Consider the following 20,106-nt stretch of genomic DNA (forward strand, 5'->3'; position numbering starts at 1 on the left):
GTATGTGTCTGAATATGTTATTTGTGAAACTTGATAATTTTGCAGCTTCTGTACAAGGTTGTCTTATCATTTAGTAGTTAAAATGTTTTCTTAATTTTAGAAGAAAGGGTACAGTGGCTAAAACCCAAGCTCTTGAAAAAATTGGTCTCCAAGCTCTTGACCCCTTGTACTTTCCTGGCTGTGAGATTGAGAAAAGGGAAGAGGAGAGACCAGACTCCTTAATTTTCTGACGTTGGAACTTAGTACTCAGCATTATCTGAAAGACAGCCCTCCTCCCCCCAGAGAGTCAGTTTTCATTATTGGAGAAATATTAGAACTGATTGTAGGTCTATTCAAAATAGCAGTGCTAGAATTGTTTTGACCTTTTTTGAGTGAAGTTAAAATTAAAAACTTAGTGTGGTTAAATAATAGGGGTTAACACTCATTGCCCTTAAGACAAATGTTACATCTTAAAGGCAATCTTACAACTGAATGTAAGCTACAGTCAGTTGGATTTTTGGGGATAGTTCTTTTTTATTAGTCCTAAAATTGACCACAAAAATATTAAGTTTGTATGGGTGTCTAATGGCTAAATTTGAACATTATTTCAAACTTTATAAATGAGTAGTAGAGTAACCCAAATAATCTTTGGAAGGGCCAGAGTCAGGCTTCAAAGCTTCACAACCAGAAATGATGTCCTAAACCATGTCTTGGGCCTCCTCTAACAGGTTGCTGTCTGGCTCAGTATGGACACTACAGCCTGCATCCCCTATGGCTGACCACTAGATGTCAGTCTGTGGCATCTCCCAAAAGCTACATGTGTGAGTCCTGACCAGAATGAAGGATTTTACCTAGTATCTTCTTTTGTGTGTCTTCCTAATCAAAAACTGACACAGATGCCTTTGATTGACAGTTCCTAGATCACATACTTCAGTCCTGGCTACAAGAGAGACCGGGGAAAAGTTTCTGGGTTTTACCTAAGGGTTCAGAGTTTACAGCAAAACTTTAAAAGATCTGGATGGTCCAAAAGCTTGGACTGCTGCTGCTCTGTGAGCTTTTTGTTACTGTTCTGTGAAAAGATAAGGGGTTTTCACCAGAATGTAAGTATCCAAGCACACTGTTCAGTTTTACTGACATTTTTTGTAGCATGTTTACTAAATGAAGTAAGATTATTGATTCCGATTCTGATGTCAAGCTCCTTATTTCATGGCTGACTAGCACTTTGAATATCCCTTCCTTAAAGCAACTTACCTGTTTTAGGGAGTTCTTTCATAGGCTCATTTAATACAGCAACCTGGGGAAGAGGTTGGCAATTGAGATGTATGTTAGGACTTTTTCAGGGTAATGAAAGCTCAGACTTCAAATAGTTCATAGTGAGGTAGGTCTGTTCCTCGAAGTTGCATTTTTAAAAATTCTGTGTGTTTAAGAATGCTAGGAGGTTCTATAAAAGGGCTGCAATTAATTTTTTACTGAGAACGTATGAAAGACATATTCAAATAGATCCCACCTAAGGAGTTTTCTGCAGCTAGCTCAGGTGTAAATGTAGCTATGAAATCTGGGAGAGGTCATGGACCCACACAAGTAAAGATAAGAGGATCTCAAGTTCAAGGCAAAAAAATAAAATCCAGAAGAGACAGACCTGGGACTAACAGCATTATACTTAGGGTAAAAGTGGCTTTCTACTGACTTCTGTCATAAAATCATACTTGAACTCTGTTAAATTGGGATTAATCTGGAAGGCCAAGATTGGTGAGATTGTTCTACAGATTCTTTTCTGAAAAGGTTCAGATTCACGGTGGAACTAGAACTATTAAATCACTATCAGTTCTGTTCAATAATTACAGTGCACACGCTTTCCGTCTCACACCATCCTGGGCCATTGATCGTACAGTAGATGATAAAACAAGATCCTGTCATGGAGCTTATGGGCCAGTGGGAGGAACACACGTAATAAACAAGGGCCTCATATAATAAAAGTTATACACAAGTTGTGGGCCCTTCGTTTACTGGGGGTCAGTCAGAGGTGGCTCCCTGCAGAAGAGAAGGCTTGGACTGGCTTAAAAGATGGGTAAGTGATAACCAAACTTGCAGCATAGCTTGTATGGGGAAGTACAAGTCGTCATTACTAGTGAAGGATGGATTTCAGTTTGAAAGGTAGATAGGAGATAAGTTGTATAAAAGAAGTAGGGTTTTTGCCTGTAGGTGTTGGGGAGTCTGAAGGATTTTAAGCAAATAACAGATTTTCATCTCAAATGGCTCTGCTGGCAGTGTGGAAACAGAGCAGGGGAGGGTGCTAGGGCAGAGTATCAGTAATCCAAGATAGCAGATAATGTTAAATTATGGGGAAATTAATAATGGAGAAATTGTTAAATTATAGGGAAGAACTTCAGAGATAAGTAAAAGTGCTGATTTTCAATAAAGGAGGAATTCTGCAAATACAAATCGAATTCAACATGGGTCTCTCAGTTGCAAGTGACAAATGTAAACAATAATATAAAAAGAGACACTTCAAAATGGAGCCGAACTGCCTTGCATGGCTTAAAACACACCTTGGAGTATAGCTTTTGGATTGGGTCTAAGCAACTGTGTTCCCAACTGTTTGCAAAGATAACAAAAAGTTATTATGACTACAGGACTGAAGATTAAAAACACTTTAAAAGTCACATCACTATGATATCTGCACCAATAGAAATGCTTTCCTTCTAATGATGTAATTGTTCTTTTCCTTTCTCATGCCCACTGCCTTTGTTGCCTAATCAGAACATTATTTGTGGGCTTCTGCCCGAATTAATGGTTCCCAAATACCCATTCTTACTAATCTCAAATAAACACTTGTTTGCCTCTCACTTTGAAAGTTCTTTTTATTTTTAAGGTAACCTACTAAAATGGCTAGTGTTCATATCTGGCACTGCTGGCTTCCAGTCGCACAAGCAATGTCAAATTTGTCTCCTCTCATCTCTGCTTTCTTCTGTCTGCTTCATTTCCAAAGTGGCTCTGCCCAAGGGATTGTAAAGGCTGCTGCCAGCAGTAGGCTTTCTACCAGTTTAGCAATCCAGTTGGAAATGATCTTTTTTTTTAGTTCTATAAAATTCCCTGGACCATCTCATTGGGACCAACCCTAAACTAGTTCCTGTGTCTTATTGACAGGACCTGGGTCTAGTGATCACATCTCATCTGAACCACATGGTTTGAGTAGCAAAGGGGTGGTTCACCACTACACTAATAGATAAAATATTTTTGGCAGTTTTAATTATATCATTAACATCAGTGGGAAAAAAACCCTCTTTAATCCCTCAATTGAGCATAATTTTTAAGCAGTCAACAAAAAGTGTGAGAGGCTATTGCAGTAATTCAAAGAAGAATTCAGTGAGAGCCACAAGGTAGGAGTCACAATACTGGAATGAATGGGCATATTTAGCTAAGCACTTCAAAGAACTGTAGCTCTGACTGAGCCAGTGCCCAGGTGTGGCTCAGTGGGTTGGGGGTCCTCCCGCAAACCCAGAAGTTTCGCCAGTTGATTCTGGGTCAGGGCTCAGTTTGGGGCACGCAAGAAGCAATCCATCCGATGTTTCTTCCACACATCGATATTTGGGTCTCTCCCTCTCTTTGAGTCCCTCCCTTCCTCCCTCTAAAAATAAAATCTAAAAGAACCCCCCCACAAACACAACAACTGTAGGTCTGACCAACCCATCCATTTGAAACACTGAAGTTTATTGCTTGGATAGGCAGAATTAAATACTAAAAAGATTTGGTAAAGTCTACAGGATATAACAGACCACGTGTTGCAAACAAATACAACTAGAGAGAGAAAGGGCTTGGTAGAATTTTCGCCTTGATGTCTATCTGATGGACTCCAGAGGCCGGGCTGTTTTTGCTGACAATCACACCTGGCATCAGCTTCCACTACATTCGTGGGAGTCTACGGCCTGTGGAGCCTACGCCTATGGTGGGCTGTGTTGCCTAGGCACTGTAAACCCAGGCAAATCCAAAGCCGAGTTTGTTACCCCCCTTCATGCCCAACCTGTCCCTCCTCCACCCATTTTGTTGTTCAAGCCAGACTTCTGGGAGTCATGCCAGACGCCTTCCTTACCCCCAACCCAGTCATAGCATACAGTTCACTTCTCAAATATTTCAATTCACTCCTTCCATCCCTGCTGTCGCTACTCTAGTCTACCCTCAAGTCTCACTTACCTGGACTGAGAACCTCCGTCCTCAGCTCCAATTCCTGCCCCTCGCAGGAGCCACTGTGACCTTGCTAAAACGCAAACCTGAAAACAACATCCCTGCTCAAGTGTCCTCCTGCGGCTCCGCTTTTCTGGAGGAAGGAAACCAAGTTCCTCCATTGAGAAGCCACGTTGTGGGGCAGGGGAGGGTTTAGGGGGTGGGTAGTGAAGTTCCGCCTAGAGCAGGAGTGGCCCTGGGATGAAGGTAAGTCCGAACCGAGGGTACCTAAGTAGTGTTTCTAGGCTGAGGGGTAGGGACCTGCTGGTGGAACGAGGCTGGGGGGAGGGTGTCGAAGCGCCCTGCGGGATCAGGGGAGCAGGGCTGTGAGCCGGCGGTGTTCCCAGTGGCGTGTCCCTGGGGCACTGACCTGGCCCGGCGTTGGGAGACAGGAGGCCCGCGGCCTCCGGGCGGCAGGGGGCGGCCTTGCCCACCGGGGCGGCTTTCGGTCCCGGGCTCCGTGCCTTTCCGGAGACGTAGCGACCTCGGGCTGCGGGTCGCGTCGGCCGGGCATGGCGGCGTGGAGCCCTTCCACGGCAGCGCTTTTGCTCCGCCGGATCTGCGCGGTGAGCACGCCCCGGGGCGGGGGCTGCGGAGGGCCCGTGGGGCCGGGGCAGCGGGCTCTGAGTCCTTTCTGTCATTCAAGCGTTAGTTGGTTCGTTCATTCAGTGGGCCCCGGCAACCGGATTCAGAGACGTGTCGGGCCGTGCTCTGGGGGTCCTCCCGAGCTGGGTGGAGGTCGGCCGAGGGAAACAGACGCCTAAACAGCCGTAATGCAGCCGGCACGGGCAGGCAGTATTGATCTTTCGAGCCAAAGACATAGGAATCCTAGTCATCCTAGGGTCACAGTGTGGGTGCCGGGTAATGTGATGGGGTCTGGACTGTGGGAACGTCCTCCGGCCTCGTTGACCTTGGCCCGCCTAAAATCCCACGCAGCCGGAGGAGTCGAAGCCCAGCAGAGGGCACTCACTACGCGCTTTCCTAGTTTTCTCTCCCCCTCTCTGATTCACCCTTGCCTCACTTCATCCACTTCTTTTCCTTTCTTCTCTTATTCTTCCTTCTCCCCTGCTGGTCTTAGACCTGTCTCCTGGAAGAAGTTCTGCAGGTGGCTTTTAGAGTGGACCCGTGACGTTTGGGGATTGCCTGATTAAGGCCGCTGCCCACAGATCTGCTGAGATGAAGAAAAGGCTTCTCCCAAAAAATCTGCAGTGCTAACTACCCCCTAACTCCTTAGTGATTACCCTTCTGCCTGCCACCTGATTATTCCCTCCCTCTGCCTCCCAAGCCTCTTTCCTCCGAAGAGGCTCCACCCCACCCCACAACCTAGTTTTAACCAGGTCTACAACATCAAGTTTGTTTCCCTTCACACAGCCTAAGTCCAAATCAGCTGCCTCCCATGCTTATTTGCTGCTGCTGAGTAGGCATGTCCTGAATTGTGTGGTTCTTCCCCTGCTCATCCATCCATCCATCCATCCATCGTCACCCACCTCTGCCTGAGGGCCTGCCCTGGGCGCAGTTCTGGAAGGCAGCAGTAACAGGACAGCCTCAGTCTTGGCCTTTGAGGGATGTTGGTGAAAGAGCCCAGGTCATTTTAAAGAAGGTGCTCTGAGATTCTGTAACACTGGACCCTGCTCTGGGCCATCAGGAAAGGCTTGACAATGAGCTGGACTGATGGAGGGGAGGTACCGTTAGCACCGGCCCTTGAGAATGTGCTGGTGTTTTCCTACCTGCCATCCTCCTCCAGTCAGGGACCCAAGCTGGTGCTACTCCCATTAGGGCATCTTTCCTGACTAGCTTCAGAAGGCACTTTGGTTCAGGTTACTTTGGCACCAAGATGCCTACGTCCAAAATCTTTAGCCTGACATTCAGGGCCTGCCATGCTCTTTTCAGTCTCCTTTTTCAGAAAAGTACCAACCCAGCCAAGGGTCTGCTGACCTGATTTTCTGCCCTTCACCCCCTAAGGGTTGAGATACGTACCCCTCAGGAACACTGACTCCCTGTGGTAGCCATTAGGGGCGTTGGTGGGGCAGAGTGGTTGCCAATGGTAAACAATCTAAAAATGTTTCTCCTTCATGTTGTTTAATAGAATTCTCCTGCTTCTCTGTGAGAATTTGTTCATGTAACAAAGGGTTGCTGGCTTATTGAGAAGTAGGTCACAAGGTCATATCCCACTGCAGAGACTGGAATGTTAATTGGGCCTAAAGGGTGGGGGTACTTGGCCCCATCAGTGAGTTCTTGGTCGGTCACACCTAGGGTTAGCAGGGCACAGCTGCCTGGCCTCTCCCTGCTCCGTGTTTCCTAATGGATCTAGCCTTGGGCATATTAATGCCAGTTTCCACACCTATAAAACTGGCATCATGATAGTATCTCACAGTATTAACATGACAGGTTAAACATCTATTGGATTGGGTTTGGAGCCTTGTCTCTAGAGTCACAGTGAGTTATTTACAATCACTCCTACCTCCACCCCAAGAAAGTTTATTCTGTATCCTGTGGAGCTTAAATGGGCATCTGACACCACACAACTCCTCTGACATATCCCGTGGCCATGGGCTGGCCCAGCCTAGAAGGAAAATGGCAGGTGGGTCCCGCACAGTGGCCCAGCTGGGGGCAAAATGACACTAGGGGCACTGTCATCTTGCTCAGCCATGACTCTTCTCTTCTGGGACAGATTCCTCTTCTTCACTGTGCCCAGCGGATGTTTGCCTCACAGACTGAAGGGGAGCTGAAAGTAACCCAAATTCTCAAAAAAAACTTTCCTCAAGCTACAACTATCAAAGTCACTGACATTTCAGGTAAGCTTTTCTTTCATCTCAGAGTGTGGTAGGATTTTGTCCTCTAGAGGGGCAGAGGACAGGGTGGCGGGGAGGCTTAGCAGAGGGAATTTGATCACTTCTTAGTATGTGTGGCTTTTGGGCAGATGTGGATACATCTGTGGGGATACAGAAACATTGAGGGAAACTGTGGGGACGAGGTCCCTCTCAGTCACCCTGGGCTCTGGTCCACAAGTCTTTCATTTGAGTGAGACATGGGCTTTGCAGAAATTACCCCACATTTTTCTGATACCCTTGGATGTCAGAGCTAGAGTGGACCCCAGGAGGAGTTTGTCCCTTTGAGGAAAGTAACTGTCTCACTTTTTCCACAAGATGAGCCCAGGGAGGCTGAGGAACCTACGCAGTCCCTCACAGGGAGGAGGCAACGGAACTGGAGCCAGAACCAGGACCCAGGGCAGATTCTGGTCTGAGCCCAGTTTCCTGCCCCAGCCAGACCCTGCCTTTCTCAGATGGCCACTGGCACCTTGCAGCTCAGGCTAGCTGTGTGTTAGGAGGAGGCTGGGCAGTCACCTTCTGCACCCACTAGACAGGGAAGATAGAGCCTTTTTCCAGACACACCCATGGGCGTCCTGGCAGTGGGTATGCCCTTGACTGCCCACACCCAGACTTGGCTTTGCCACTCTGCTTTGCCACAATGCTGGTTCACAGGTTTTTCTGAGGACATAACATTCATAAGGATTGCGAGAAAGTAGTTTTTTGCCCTGGCCGGGTAGCTCAGTTAAGTGTTGTCCTGATATGCCAATGTTGTGGGTTCAATCCCTGGTCAGGGCACATAGCAAGAATCAACCAATGAACTCGTAAATAAGTGGAACAACAAACTGATGTCTCCCCCCACACACACACTTCCTCTCTTCCTCTCTTAAAAATCAATAATAATAAAAAAGGATACCCTTGTTGGTGTGGCTCAGTTGGTTGGAGTGTCATTCCATAACCAAAAGGTTGCAGGTTCAATTCCCTATCAAGGCACAACCTGGGTTGCAGATTCTGTCCCCGGTTTGGGTGCATGTGGGAGGTAACTTTCAATGCTCCTCTCTTGAATCAATGTTTCTCTCTCTCCCTCTCTCCTTTCCTCTCTCTAAAAAGTAATGAAGTAGGACTGCTTTGGTGTCACCCCCCAGCACCACTACCTTTTTGTTCTTTGTACTTCATGTTTTAAAAAAGCTTTCCAGAATCAGTCAAGATGGAGACATAGGTAAATACATCTTGCCTTCTTGCACAACTATAACAGAAATTACAACTAGACTACAAAACAAATATCATCGAGAATTGTCAGAAAATTGAGCTGTATGGAAGTCCAACAACTAAGGATTTAAAGAAGCCACATTCATCCAGATGGGTAGGAGGGGTGGAGATGGAGATGTGCAGAGAGGTGGGGTGAGATGGGGAGGCACAGATACATGGAGTGGTGCAGAGAGATGCAGACATAGTCAGGCGGTCCCACATCCACGTGTGGTGGATAAAAATTGGGAGGGATACATCAGGAGCAAGGGATCCCAGTTCCAGACCAGGCCACCCAGCCGAGGGTTCCAGCACCAGGAAGATAAGACCCCATAACTACTGGCTGTAAAAACCAGTGGGATTTGGGCAGTGGAAGAAACTGCAGAGTTCTCAAGAGACTCTTAAAGGGCCCTCAATGGACTTAGGACTCTTGCAGACCTACCCTCTCTGGGGTTCAGCACCAGGGCAACAGCTGGAAGAGCACCAGTGGCATAAGGGGAGAAAGCAAAGTGACTGGCAAAAGGGCAAGTGCCAGGAGACAGCTTCTTCCTGGGCAAAACTCCAGAGGCCAGGCAGCAGCATCATCCCCTTGTGAACCCTCCCCTGCACAGCAACAGAGTGGTGACACAGGTTGGCTTGCCCTAGTGATCACCTAAGGCTCCGCCCCATACAACTTACAGGTGCGCTTTTCTATAATAGGCTACATTACTAAGACAGACAATCAAAGCAGATCTACTGACTTCCAGCCAAGACGGAGGTGTAGGTAGACACACTGTGCCTCCTCACACAACCAAAAGAAGGACGACAACAAATTTAAAAGCAAAAAACAACCAGAACTGACAGAAAATCAAACTGTATGGAAGTCTGACGACCAGGGAGTTAAAGAAGAAACATTCATCCAGACCAGTGGGAGGGGCGGAGATGGGCAGCCAGGTGGAGAGGACTCATGGCAAGGCTGTGACTCAAGGACTGGGGCCGGCAAGGCGGCAGCTGGCAGGCAAGGTGGTGGCTGGTGGACCAGGCAGCCCCACATTTGTGTGCAGATAAACTGGGAGGATCAACTGGGGAGCAAGACAGACTGAACAACCCAAGGTCCCAGCGCAGGGAAATAAAGCCTCAAACCTCTGGTTGAAAACACCTGTGGGAATTGAGGCAGCGGGAGAAACTCCCAGCCTCACAGGAGAGTTCATTGGAGAGACCCACAGGGTCCTAGAATGAACACAAACCCACCCACCTGGGAATTAGCACCAGAAGGGCCCAATTTGATTGTGGGTAGTGGGGGAAGTGACTGAAAACCGCAGAGAGCAGAGCAAGCAGCATTGTTCCCTCTCAGACCCCAGCCACACATACAGCATCAAACGCAGTGACGTGATTACCCCGCCCTGGTGAACACCTAAGGCTCCGCCCCTTACTACGCAACAGGCACTCGAAGACAAAAAAAAAAAATGGCCCAAATGAAAGAACAGATCAAAACTCAAAAAAAATACAACTAAGCGACAAAGAGATAGCCACCGTATCAGATGCACAGTTCAAAACACTGGTAATCAGTATGCTCACAGAATTGGTTGAATATGGTCACAATTAGATGAAAAAAGTGAAGACTATGCTAAGTGAAATAAAGGAAAATGCACAGGGAACCAACAGTAACAGGAAGGAAACTGGGGCTCAAATCAATTGAATGAATCAGAAGGAAGAAAGGAATATTTGACCAGAACAGAATGAAGAAACAAGAATTCAAAAAGTGAGGAAAGGCTTAGGAACTTCCAGGGCATCTTTAAACGTTCCAACATCTGAATTATAAGGGTACCAGAAGGAGAAGAGGAAGAGCAACAAGTGGAAAAGTTATTTGAACAAATAAGAAAGTAGAACTTCCCCATTCTGGCAAAGGAAATAGACTTCCAGTAAGTCCAGCAAGCTCAGAGAGTCCCAGAGGAGTTGGACCCAAGGAGGAACACACCAAGGCACATCATAATTACATTAGCCAAGATGAAAGATAAGGAGAGAACTTTAAAAGCGACAAGAGAAAAGGAGACAGCTAACTACAAAGGAGCTCCCATAAGACTATCAGCTGATTTCTCAAAAGAAACCTTGCAGGCAAGAAGGGGCTGGAAAGAAGTATTTAAAATCGTGAAAGGCAAGGACATACATCCAAGATTACTCTATTCAGCAAAGCTTTCATTTAGAATGGAAGGGCAGATAAAGTACTTCCCAGATAAGGTCAAGCTAAAGGAGTTCATCACCACCAAGCCTTTATTATATGAAATGTTAAAGGGACTTATCTAAGAAAAAGATTAAAAATATGAACACTAAAATGACTACAAACTCACAGTTATTAACAACTTAACCTAAAACAGAAAGAAAAGCAAACTAAGCAAACAACTAGAACAGGAACAGAGTCACAGAAATGGAGATCACATGGAGGGTTATCAGCGGGGGAGTGGGAGGGGGAGAGAGGGGGAAAAGGTACAGAGAATAATTAGCATAAATGCTAGGGAGAAAATAGACAGGGGGAGGTTAAGAATAGTATAGGAAATGTGAAGCCAAAGAACTTATATGTAAGACCTATGGAAATGAACTAAAGGGGGGTGGGGAATGTAGATAGGAGGGGCTGTGTAGGGTGGAGGGGAATAAAGGGGGAAAAATGGGACAACTATAATAGCATAATCAATAAAATATATATATATTTTTTAAAAAGCAGATCTACCTAATCCATAGAAACAAACACAGGGAGACTGCCAAAATGAAGAAACAAAGAAATATGGCCTAAAATGAAAGAATAGAACAAAACTCCAGAAAAACAACCTATCAGATGCAGAGTTCAAAACACTGATATCAGGATGCTCCAGGAACTCACTGGATACTTCAACAGCATAAAAAAGACACAGGCAGAAATGAAGGTTACAGTAAGTGAAATGAAGAAACATCTACAGGGAACCAAAAGTGGAGGGGATGAAGCTGAGAATCAAATCAGTGATCTGGAACATAAGAAAAAAGCATTTAGTCAGAACAGCAAAAAGAAAAAAAGAATTTAAGAAAAGCATAGGCTAAGGAGCCTCTGGGACAACTTTACACATACCATCATTCAAATCATAGGAGTGCCAGAAGGAGAAGAGAAAGAGCAAGAAATTGAAAACTTGTTTGAAAAAATAATGAAAGAAAACTTTCCTAATTTGGTGAAGGAAATAGATATACAAGTTCAGGAAGCACAGAGAGTCCTAAACAAGGTGGACCCAAACAGGACCACTCCAAGACTCATTATAATTAAAATGCCTAATATTAAAAATAAAGAGAGAATCTTAAAAGCAGCAAGAAAAAAGCAGAGAGTTGCCTACGAAGGAGTGCCCATAAGACGGTCAATGATTTCTCAAAAGAAACTGCAATCAAGAAGGGACTGGCAAGAAGTATTCAAAGTGATGAAAAGCAAGGACCTTACAACCTATATTACTTTATCTAGCAAAGCTGTCATTTAGAATGGAAGGGCAGATAAAGTGCTTCCCAGACAAAGTCAAGTTAAAGGAGTTCATCATAACCAAGCCCTTATTATATGGAATGCTAAAGGAAATGACAGAAGAAAAAGATCAAAACTATGAACATTAAAATGGCAATAAATTCACAACTATCAATAATTGAACCCAAATAACAAACTATGCAAACAAACAGAACAGGAACAGAATCATAGACATGGAGATCTTTCGGAGGGTTATCAGTTGGGAAGGGGAAGGAAGAGAATAGGGGAAAAGATGCAGGGATTAAGAAGCATAAATGGTAGGTACAAAACAGGGAGAGGTTAAGAACAGTATAGGAAATGGAGAAGCCAAAAAAACTTATATGCATGACTCATGGGTGTGAACTAAGAGGTGCGGGGATTGTTGGAGGGAATGGGGGTAGGTGGTGGAGGGGGGCAAAAGGGGGAAAATTGGGACAGCTGTAAAAGCATAATCAATAAAATATATTTTAAAATAAAAAGCAATAAAAAAATGCCCTTGGATGAGGATTAAAGAAAAAAAAAAGAATAAAAAAATGCCCTTGGATGAGGATTAAAGAAAAAAAGAAGAAAGTTTTTATTCTGAAAACTAGATGAAATTAGTCAATCTAAAGATCCTTTGGAACAGTAGGTGGGGTGAGCGCTCAGAGCAATGCTGAGGCCTTGACAGAGTCAAGTTGGGTAGAGCTGGAACTTGGCCTCCTGTCTGACTCTTCTCAGCCGTGGACTGAGTACAGAAAGGGAATTGAGGCTGGGGACTTGGTTTAACCAAAGCTTGGCCCTCTAGAGCTCATAAGAGGAACGTAACATAACAGTGGCCTGGGATTAGCAGCACAGGGGATATTCTTTCTTGCCCAGGTCGTTTCATGCTAGAGCAGCATGATTTCTTACCAGCCATCTGCACCAGTTCTCCCACTGTGTGGAGACAAAGCTTGGTCAGGGGGTGGATGAGTCCACCCCAACCTCTGTCTCCCTGCAGAAGCCCTGGATGAAGCACACAGTGTTGCTTATAGAGTAGGAGGTGCTGGGAGAGCCCAGCAGCTCCAGGACCCACGTGTCTGTGCTTTGTATTGTAATGCCATGTCCCTGTGTCTCTCACACTTCCTTGTTCCTTTCTTTGCTTTCTGATAGTATTACACAATTTTCATACTGAATTTTCGTGTATTTTTTTTTTAAATTTCACTTATTTATTTTTAGAGAGGGAAAGGGAGGGAGAAAGAGAGGGAGAGAAACATCAATGTGTGGTTGTGTCTTGTGCATCCCTTACCAGGGACCTGGCCCACAATCTAGGCATTTGCTCTGACTGGGAGTCGAACTGGCGATGCTTTGGTTCACAGGCTGGCATTCAATCCACTGAGCCACACCAGCCATAGCTTGTATATTTTTGTACTTTAAAAGATTGCTAGTATTTTTTGAAGGTGGAACACTGAAATTCAGGCCCTCCCACCCTCCTCCATGGCATTTGTTGGCTTAATGAAAGGAAATACTAGGAAAACCTACATTTCCTGTGTTTTCCATACTTTGTGCCGTATCTTTCCTATCTCATAAGTAATAATCCTGGGAGGTGCAACTCTCTTGCACGAGGGGGAACACGCTCTGGATTGAGACAGCCTGCCAGGGGGAGTGTGTGGCCAGATTGTAAGCCATGACCTTTTTCCAACAGTCTTAGCAACTTTCTGCTGATCAGTAGTATTTAGAGCCTCTTGAGGTCGTACGGAACTTCAAGGACATGTGGGCCTGTGGCTGCCCTAACTTAATAATTGAAATGCTTTCAAATTGCATTTATTTCAGGAGGCTGTGGGGCAATGTATGAAATTCAAATTGAGTCAGAAGAATTTAAGGAGAAGAGGACTGTCCAGCAGCACCAGATGGTAAACCAGGTCAGTAGAGGCAAAAATGTTCCTCTGCCTCCTCCGTCCAAAAGGGCCTGCCGAGTGGCAATGGCATTTTACTTGCAGTCCTGGGAAAGAATAATGCAGTGCTGCAGCCATGCATACCGGACTTAGGACCCAAGAAAAATGTTGTCTGGAATCTGATTGTGGGCGAATATGACATGACTTTTATTCAAAATTGAAAACAAGTATAAAAGTACTAAAAGATATATTTTTGTAGATTTGAGTATTTTTTTAGCCTCTCTTTAGGACTGCTTTACAGATGGGTAAATTGAGGCACAGCATGGTTGAGAATTATTCCAGCTGTCCCAGATCCAATGACAGACAGTAGGGGTTGGAAATAGCAGATTTAACCATACAAGGCCAAGTTTATTTATTATCTATGCTTATTTTACTTGGAATTAATAGCAGTTTTGACATTGTTCTGGAAGGTTTTGAACATTGTGAACTAGTTTAACTTTTGTAAAGCACAGTTTTGGCCATGAGATTCCTTCTGTGGCCCCTTATGCATCAAGTTCAGATGTACCAGATTGCTGTTGAGTCCTTCCCCACCTGCCTTGGCACGCATCCTCCCTGAGCCCCTGCCTGTTGGTCTCTGTGCATCTGGATCTTTGCCCAGATCAGACCTCCTGCAGGGTGCCCTTCCTTCTCTGCCCAGCTTAAATGCCGCCTCTCTACCTGCCCGGCAGGCATAAATGCCTTCCACCCTCTGACTCTAGCATTTTCTGCCTCGGATCCTGGACACTTCTGTCCCTTAGCCCTGTCAGCCCTGTGTTGGATGACCCCTTCTGAATCTCTGTTTGGATTGTTGCCGAGCCCAACCCTTCACTTTGCCTGTGGGCACCGACAGCCTGAAGGTGTGCCCGTAGTCAGGGCGGTCTGGGGTGGAACAGCAGCCACTTCGCTCCTCCAGGCCGGTCCCTGCTTGATGGCCTGTGGAGAGTAGGGAGGCGGGGGGCCAGGCCTGCCACCCTCAGTAGTGAGTTCACTGTCCTTCTGGGACCCCTCTGACTTGTGTCCCAGCCTCTCCCAGCTCCCATGGTTCATCAGCCTTCTCTTCTGAAATAGTCACTGGCATTTGCTTTGGGCCAGGCCCCAGGGATGCCAGGATGACCAGTGTTTCTCCCCCACCCATCCTATTCCTGCCCTAGGGAACAGCTGTAGGGAGAGGAGTGAGCACCTACTAGGCTCTCTGGTCCCCAGCGGGACCTGAGCCTTGATCTCCTCTTTGGCAAAGAGCGCATGAGGTATTGACCACACATGCCCAGCCTCATGCTGGCATGTGGAAGGCACTTGGTAAATAGCAGTTGCCTTCTCCCCTTCTTGGCCTCCAGTCTGGTGCTCATCACCTCCCTCCCACCACCAAGGGTGCCTCCGTCTGTGTCTCCCCAGCTCAGACCTCTTCAGTGTGTGTGCTGGTTGCCCACAGAGTCTGCTCCCCCTCTCCTGGCCTGGGATTCCCAATCCCCTGTACGGCCTGTCTTAGTCTGCCCCCTCATGCACCTGACTTGAAGCCAGGCTTTTCCTGGTGAATCGCAGTGTGTTCCCATCCTTTTCTCACCTTGCACTCCTGGGCCTGATGCCCTGTCCCTGTCTGTTCATTCCACTCCCAGCTGTCAGCTCCTGGGCTGCCTCATCTGCAGATGGCCAGTGCAATAGCAGATACTCCCTCTTGGGAACAGCCACCACTGTCCTGAGCTGGCTGGGGGTCTGGCAGCGCCCATCACCACCATTTCTGGTGCACTTGTATTACTTCCCTTACCTTTCGCATCATTTTCCCAAGACTTTTTATCTGTGCCCCCAGCTCCCAGAATAATGCTTTGGGCATAGCGGATGCTGAAAAATGTTTACCCAAGCTCTATCTCATAAACTGTGGCCAATAAACTTTGGCCAATTCATTTTCCCTCTAGGGCCTCATTTTCCTCACCTGTAAACTGACCCAGGAGCCCTCTGTAGCTGTAAGATCTGTGGATTGTGCTGGGGAGCCCTCAAAGGGCTGCCAGAGAGCTGGGAGAAGGCATCACTTAGGGCACAAAGTCAAGGCTTTTGTGTGAAGGTGTGACTGCACCCTCGTCTAGCCATGCAGGCTTTAGGGATTGTAGCCTTGACATAGACACAGGGACAACCTCTAGGAAGCATTCTGTGCCTGCAGAAAGCAGAGAACATGTGGCCTAGGGGACATTGCTGCTTGTCTGTAGAGCTGAGGGGGCTTGGATGTGAGTGTGGAGATGGTGGGGCATCAGGGCTGGACGGGAACCCAAAGGAGACAAGTGGCCAGGACATCAGGATATCCAGGTTTGGGTCTTATCTGTTAGTCACTTGAAGGCTTCGGACAAGGGGTAAACTCTCTATTTCTTTTTCAGCTAAGAAGGGGAGAGGACTAGGTTATCTCTCCTTACTTGATAAACCTGACCACATGTATTTGGATTCTTTTACCTGTAAGTGACAGAGAGCAAGTTAAAACTAACATAAGCAAACAAAGGGAATGAATTGGCGCCTTTGTTATCTGGTTTCTAGCATATCTAGATTCAGAGTCTTAAGTTCATTTGCTTGCACTTTTTCCTGTCCTCTATAAACTTTCGCCTTCTGTGTGTCAGCCTCATTTTCTCCTACTGGAGATAGGCTTTTGCTTCTTGGTGGGCAGCGTGGCCCCCAGCTGCCTCCAATTGACATTATTCCAATATATCATTCCCATTTTGGGCCAATTGTCCAAAATGGACAAGAGAAGGCACTATTCTAAAAAAATCCCAGGGGAGATTGTGATTGGCCCATTTTGGATCATGTACCACACCTGAACCAATCAGGCTGGGCCAAGACTGCAGGCGCCCTCAATACCAGGCCAGTTGGTAGTCCCACCAGCAGTACACAGTTTAAGGAACGTTCCCCAGGAGAAAAGAGATTGCTGGACAGAATGGAAGAAAAATGCCCACCCCACTGTGATGATCAGATCTGGATCTAATATAAAGAACTTTGAGTCTCCCTCTGCACTGATTACAAACTCCAGTGGTCCGTGCCTCCCTCGGGTCCTGTAGCTCCTCTCTTGGCACGGCAGAGAAATGATGTCCGTTTGACTGTGGCGCTCATTCAGGTTTGTGCCCTGACACTGTTTGTAGCCTTAAACAAGTCTTATAATTATTTTCTAACTTTATTTTTTAAAGTAAAATTGGGTCATTTGGGCTAGATAGGGTGGATTTAAAGAATAGCTGTGTGTTGTTCAAAATAGCAAAGCACAAAAAAAAGCCTCAGAGTTCATCATTAGGGGATGGACTGAAAAGTTTGGTACATCCATACAGTGGAACACTGTGCGGACACAAACAAGATGGTGTTCTTTACGGCTGATACGGAAAGATCTCCGTGGTTGGCAGGGAGCAAAGTGTGGAACGCTGTGTTTGAAGTGCTGCCATTTTTATTTTAAAAAGGTAGTGTGAGGTGGAATATACATTCATATGAGCTTGAATATGCATTTTTAAATCCTTGCAAAGACACAGAAACTAGCAGCAGTTCTCTGTTTGGGGATGGAGGTGGAGACTGAGGGTAGAGGACAGGTGTGGCGGGGAGATGTCACTGCGACTTTTGTGTCTTTTTTATTTTTGAGCCAGGTTAGATGCTGATTCAAAAATCTTTTTTAATATATTGTTTTCCAAAAAAGGAAAAACTACTTAAACAAAACGTGTGTGCAAAGTCTTCTACAGATATAGAGCTATATAAAGATACTCTCAGAGGGACTTGTTATAATCAGTGTCAAATACAAAAGAAATGATGGTGCTCTTTTACTTATTTAGGCTCTGAAAGAGGAAATCAAAGGAATGCACGGATTGCGGATATTTACCTCTGTCCCCAAACGCTGACCATACCTCCACTGCAGAGATACTGCTGCTGACAACCTTGGATGAACTTGACCAATCTTTTCTAGGCATTTGCCAAAAAATTTATTATGTTCATAGACATTTCCATATTATAATTACAGAAGAATATGGTATCTATTTAGATGTTAATTAAAGACAACAGATATCTGAGTCTTTTGACGAGTCATTAGTAATGCTTCTAGTTCCTTTATTTCGGAAGTGGTGTCCTTTTGTCCAAAGTGGTCTTGTCCTCGGACAGTTCCGTTCTGCTGCTGTATAGACGGAATGGAGTGCCAGCTACTTTTGTCTTGTCATGAGACTTCCTTGTTTCTCATCTACAAAACTGCTCAGGCCCCTTAATCTTACCAAAAAGAAAAGAAAGGATCCTTTGGTTTTTCTGTTCCCATAGTTTACCACTGCCTTTCCTCTCCACGCTTCTTACAAGAATGGTGTTGCACCCTTGGTTTCTTACTCCCTGGAGTGGTCTGAGGATGTGGGGCTGCCTGGATCATGGTCTTTCTTCCGTATTTGAAGATCCCCTACCCTTTGCACCTTGGTGGGAGGTGGGGCCACCTCCCCCCAACAGAAGCTGAAAAGTCTTGCTTTCTTAGCTCTCTTGAAAGTAAGGCACAGGCAGAGATGATCTAGTCTCAGCCATTCAGACAGATCTGCCCTAGACTTAGAACTGGGAGAAGTGACACCAAGACGCACAGGCAATGGTGCATTGATTCTGGCAGTGATAGAAAACTGACATACTCATGCATCACTGGAAGCACTGGGGCATTTCGCATACTGAAGTAAGGGCTGAAGGGCCAAGCTACAGAAAGGACAGGTACAGCTACATGTCAGGAACAGTGACACCACCAGGCCTCTGCGTCTCCAGTCTGCTGCTCTCTGTAGCACAGCATTATTACCTCTCATTCTCACTGACTTCCACCATATAGCCGTGATTATATTGTCAGTAGCTCTTAGTTTTTGTATATATTTTAAATTTTATTTTTCAATTACAGTTTACATTCAGCATTATTTTGTATTAGTTTCAGGTGTACACTATAGTGGTTAGACAATCATATACTTTACACAGTGCCCTCTGATATTTCCAGTACACACCTGATACCATACATTAATTTTCGTATCTTAATGTCCAGGCCATGAGACGGGGATACTTTCCTTCCAAGTTCCAGTTCAAAGAATGCTGGTAAAGGCCTTTGATCCACCATTTCTCATCAGGAGCCACTCTGGACTAATCAGCTGGCATCCAAGAGATGTGCAGTAACTATAGCCTCGCTCCACTGAAGTGAAGAGAGGAGCAGTTGCCAAACGAAGTAGAGCTTCTGTTCTCCAAAGAAGAGGCTGGAACAAAGCAACAGGTGTTCTTGACTGGAGGAAAACATGATGTGGCCTAGCAAGCCTCCTAGGAGTCTGGGGCCGTCCAAGAAACTTGTACTCTCCCCTCTGCTTCTCCCCCACCCCCACCCCAGGGGCGTCGTCAGGCCCATTGAAATGTGGCAATCCTATCAGTTCTGCATGTCTGCACCCAAATCTGGCAACAAGAAAATTTTAAAATGGCCCCCCACCTAAGTTGTTCTTCCCCCAAAATTAAAAGGAAAGTTGGAAGAGGAATCACAGGGTTTCTTTTTAGTCAATTAAAAAAGAAATTGTTCATCTTAGTGGCCAGAGTATAACATTGCATCTGATACAGCCAACTCCTAGCTTTTTGATTAAGTGCTCTGTGGAAACTGCTGAACTATGAAAGATGATCCATTTTCTGAGCTCAGTGTCTTTAAAAACAGTGTACAGTTTTCCAATGGAAAATTCAGAGTCCTGAGGGTAGGTGCTTGCTGACTAGGCAAGTCAGTCTAAGGGGAACTGCCCTGGCCACAGCACTCCCTCAGACCCACTTCCTTCCATGGGTTCCTGCAGGCCCCTCTCACCCTTGACTAGACCACCCAGCCAGCAGTCATGGGGTGAGCTGGCCTGCAAGCTGGGAGAAGACCTGGGACCACAAAGCCCCACCAGATACATCTGGTGGCAAGGAGTCAATAGATCCAATTCCCTTTCTTGGGAATCCAAACTGGAAAGGGTGACCCAGGGACAGCCAGGCCACAGACCTTCTGAGGGCTCGTTAGAGCTCAGGGCAAACAAAGTGGACATTCAAATCAGGAAAATGGAGGGAATCGACAGGTAAAGAGAAGCAAAGGGCTGCCTGGGAGATGTCATGAGGGGTACTCTGATGAGGTCTACCCAGTGTACACGCTTGTCCTTCCAGGGAGCTGCAGCGTATATGTGGCGGTTTGCCTGCTCACCTCCACCTACCACCTGTCTGGGCGACCTGCCCATACGCCCTTGATTCCACAGGGTAAAGGGTGGGAGTGCACCACTGCCAGCTGAGTCCCCGACCTCACCTGGGCAGGATCAGGCCTGCCGATCTGTAACACCCATTCTGACCGGCTTCCCGGGAGCATCTGAAGCAGAGCAGGCCCGGTTCCCTCCTCTGCCCACCACATTTCTCCCCAGAGCTTTTTCCAGAAAACTCAGTAAGACAGTCAGCGCATATCCAAACCCCTTGGCCTGAGGCAGCAGAGCTGGCTTTCTTACCTGCATGTGTCCTAAAGAACCCTAAGCCACACCGC

The 20,106-nt window shown here is 46.2% G+C and overlaps 1 protein-coding gene across 3 annotated transcripts; it reads left to right on the forward strand.

Annotated features, from left to right (window-relative positions):
• Positions 1-4,617: 4,617 nt before the first annotated feature.
• On the forward strand, positions 4,618-19,096 carry BOLA3 (bolA family member 3). Of its 3 annotated transcripts, XM_045828339.1 has the most exons (5): positions 4,656-4,766; positions 6,674-6,781; positions 6,872-6,995; positions 13,528-13,616; positions 17,411-17,644. In XM_045828339.1, exons 2-5 carry the CDS (start codon positions 6,749-6,751, stop codon positions 17,474-17,476), a joined length of 312 nt encoding a protein of 103 aa, XP_045684295.1. In that variant the 5' UTR covers positions 4,656-4,766; positions 6,674-6,748; the 3' UTR covers positions 17,477-17,644. The 3 variants fall into 3 exon arrangements, with proteins under 3 accessions (XP_045684294.1, XP_045684293.1, XP_045684295.1); XM_045828338.1 differs by lacking the exons at positions 6,674-6,781; positions 17,411-17,644 and adding an exon at positions 18,622-19,096 and having other exon boundaries at positions 4,618-4,766; XM_045828337.1 differs by lacking the exon at positions 6,674-6,781 and having other exon boundaries at positions 4,618-4,766.
• The last annotated feature ends 1,010 nt before the right edge of the window (positions 19,097-20,106 follow it).

The sequence above is a fragment of the Phyllostomus hastatus genome, unplaced genomic scaffold, assembly GCF_019186645.2.
Source record: "Phyllostomus hastatus isolate PE091 unplaced genomic scaffold, TTU_PhHast_1.1 phas_scaffold_78, whole genome shotgun sequence".
Classification (NCBI taxonomy): Eukaryota; Metazoa; Chordata; class Mammalia; order Chiroptera; family Phyllostomidae; genus Phyllostomus; species Phyllostomus hastatus.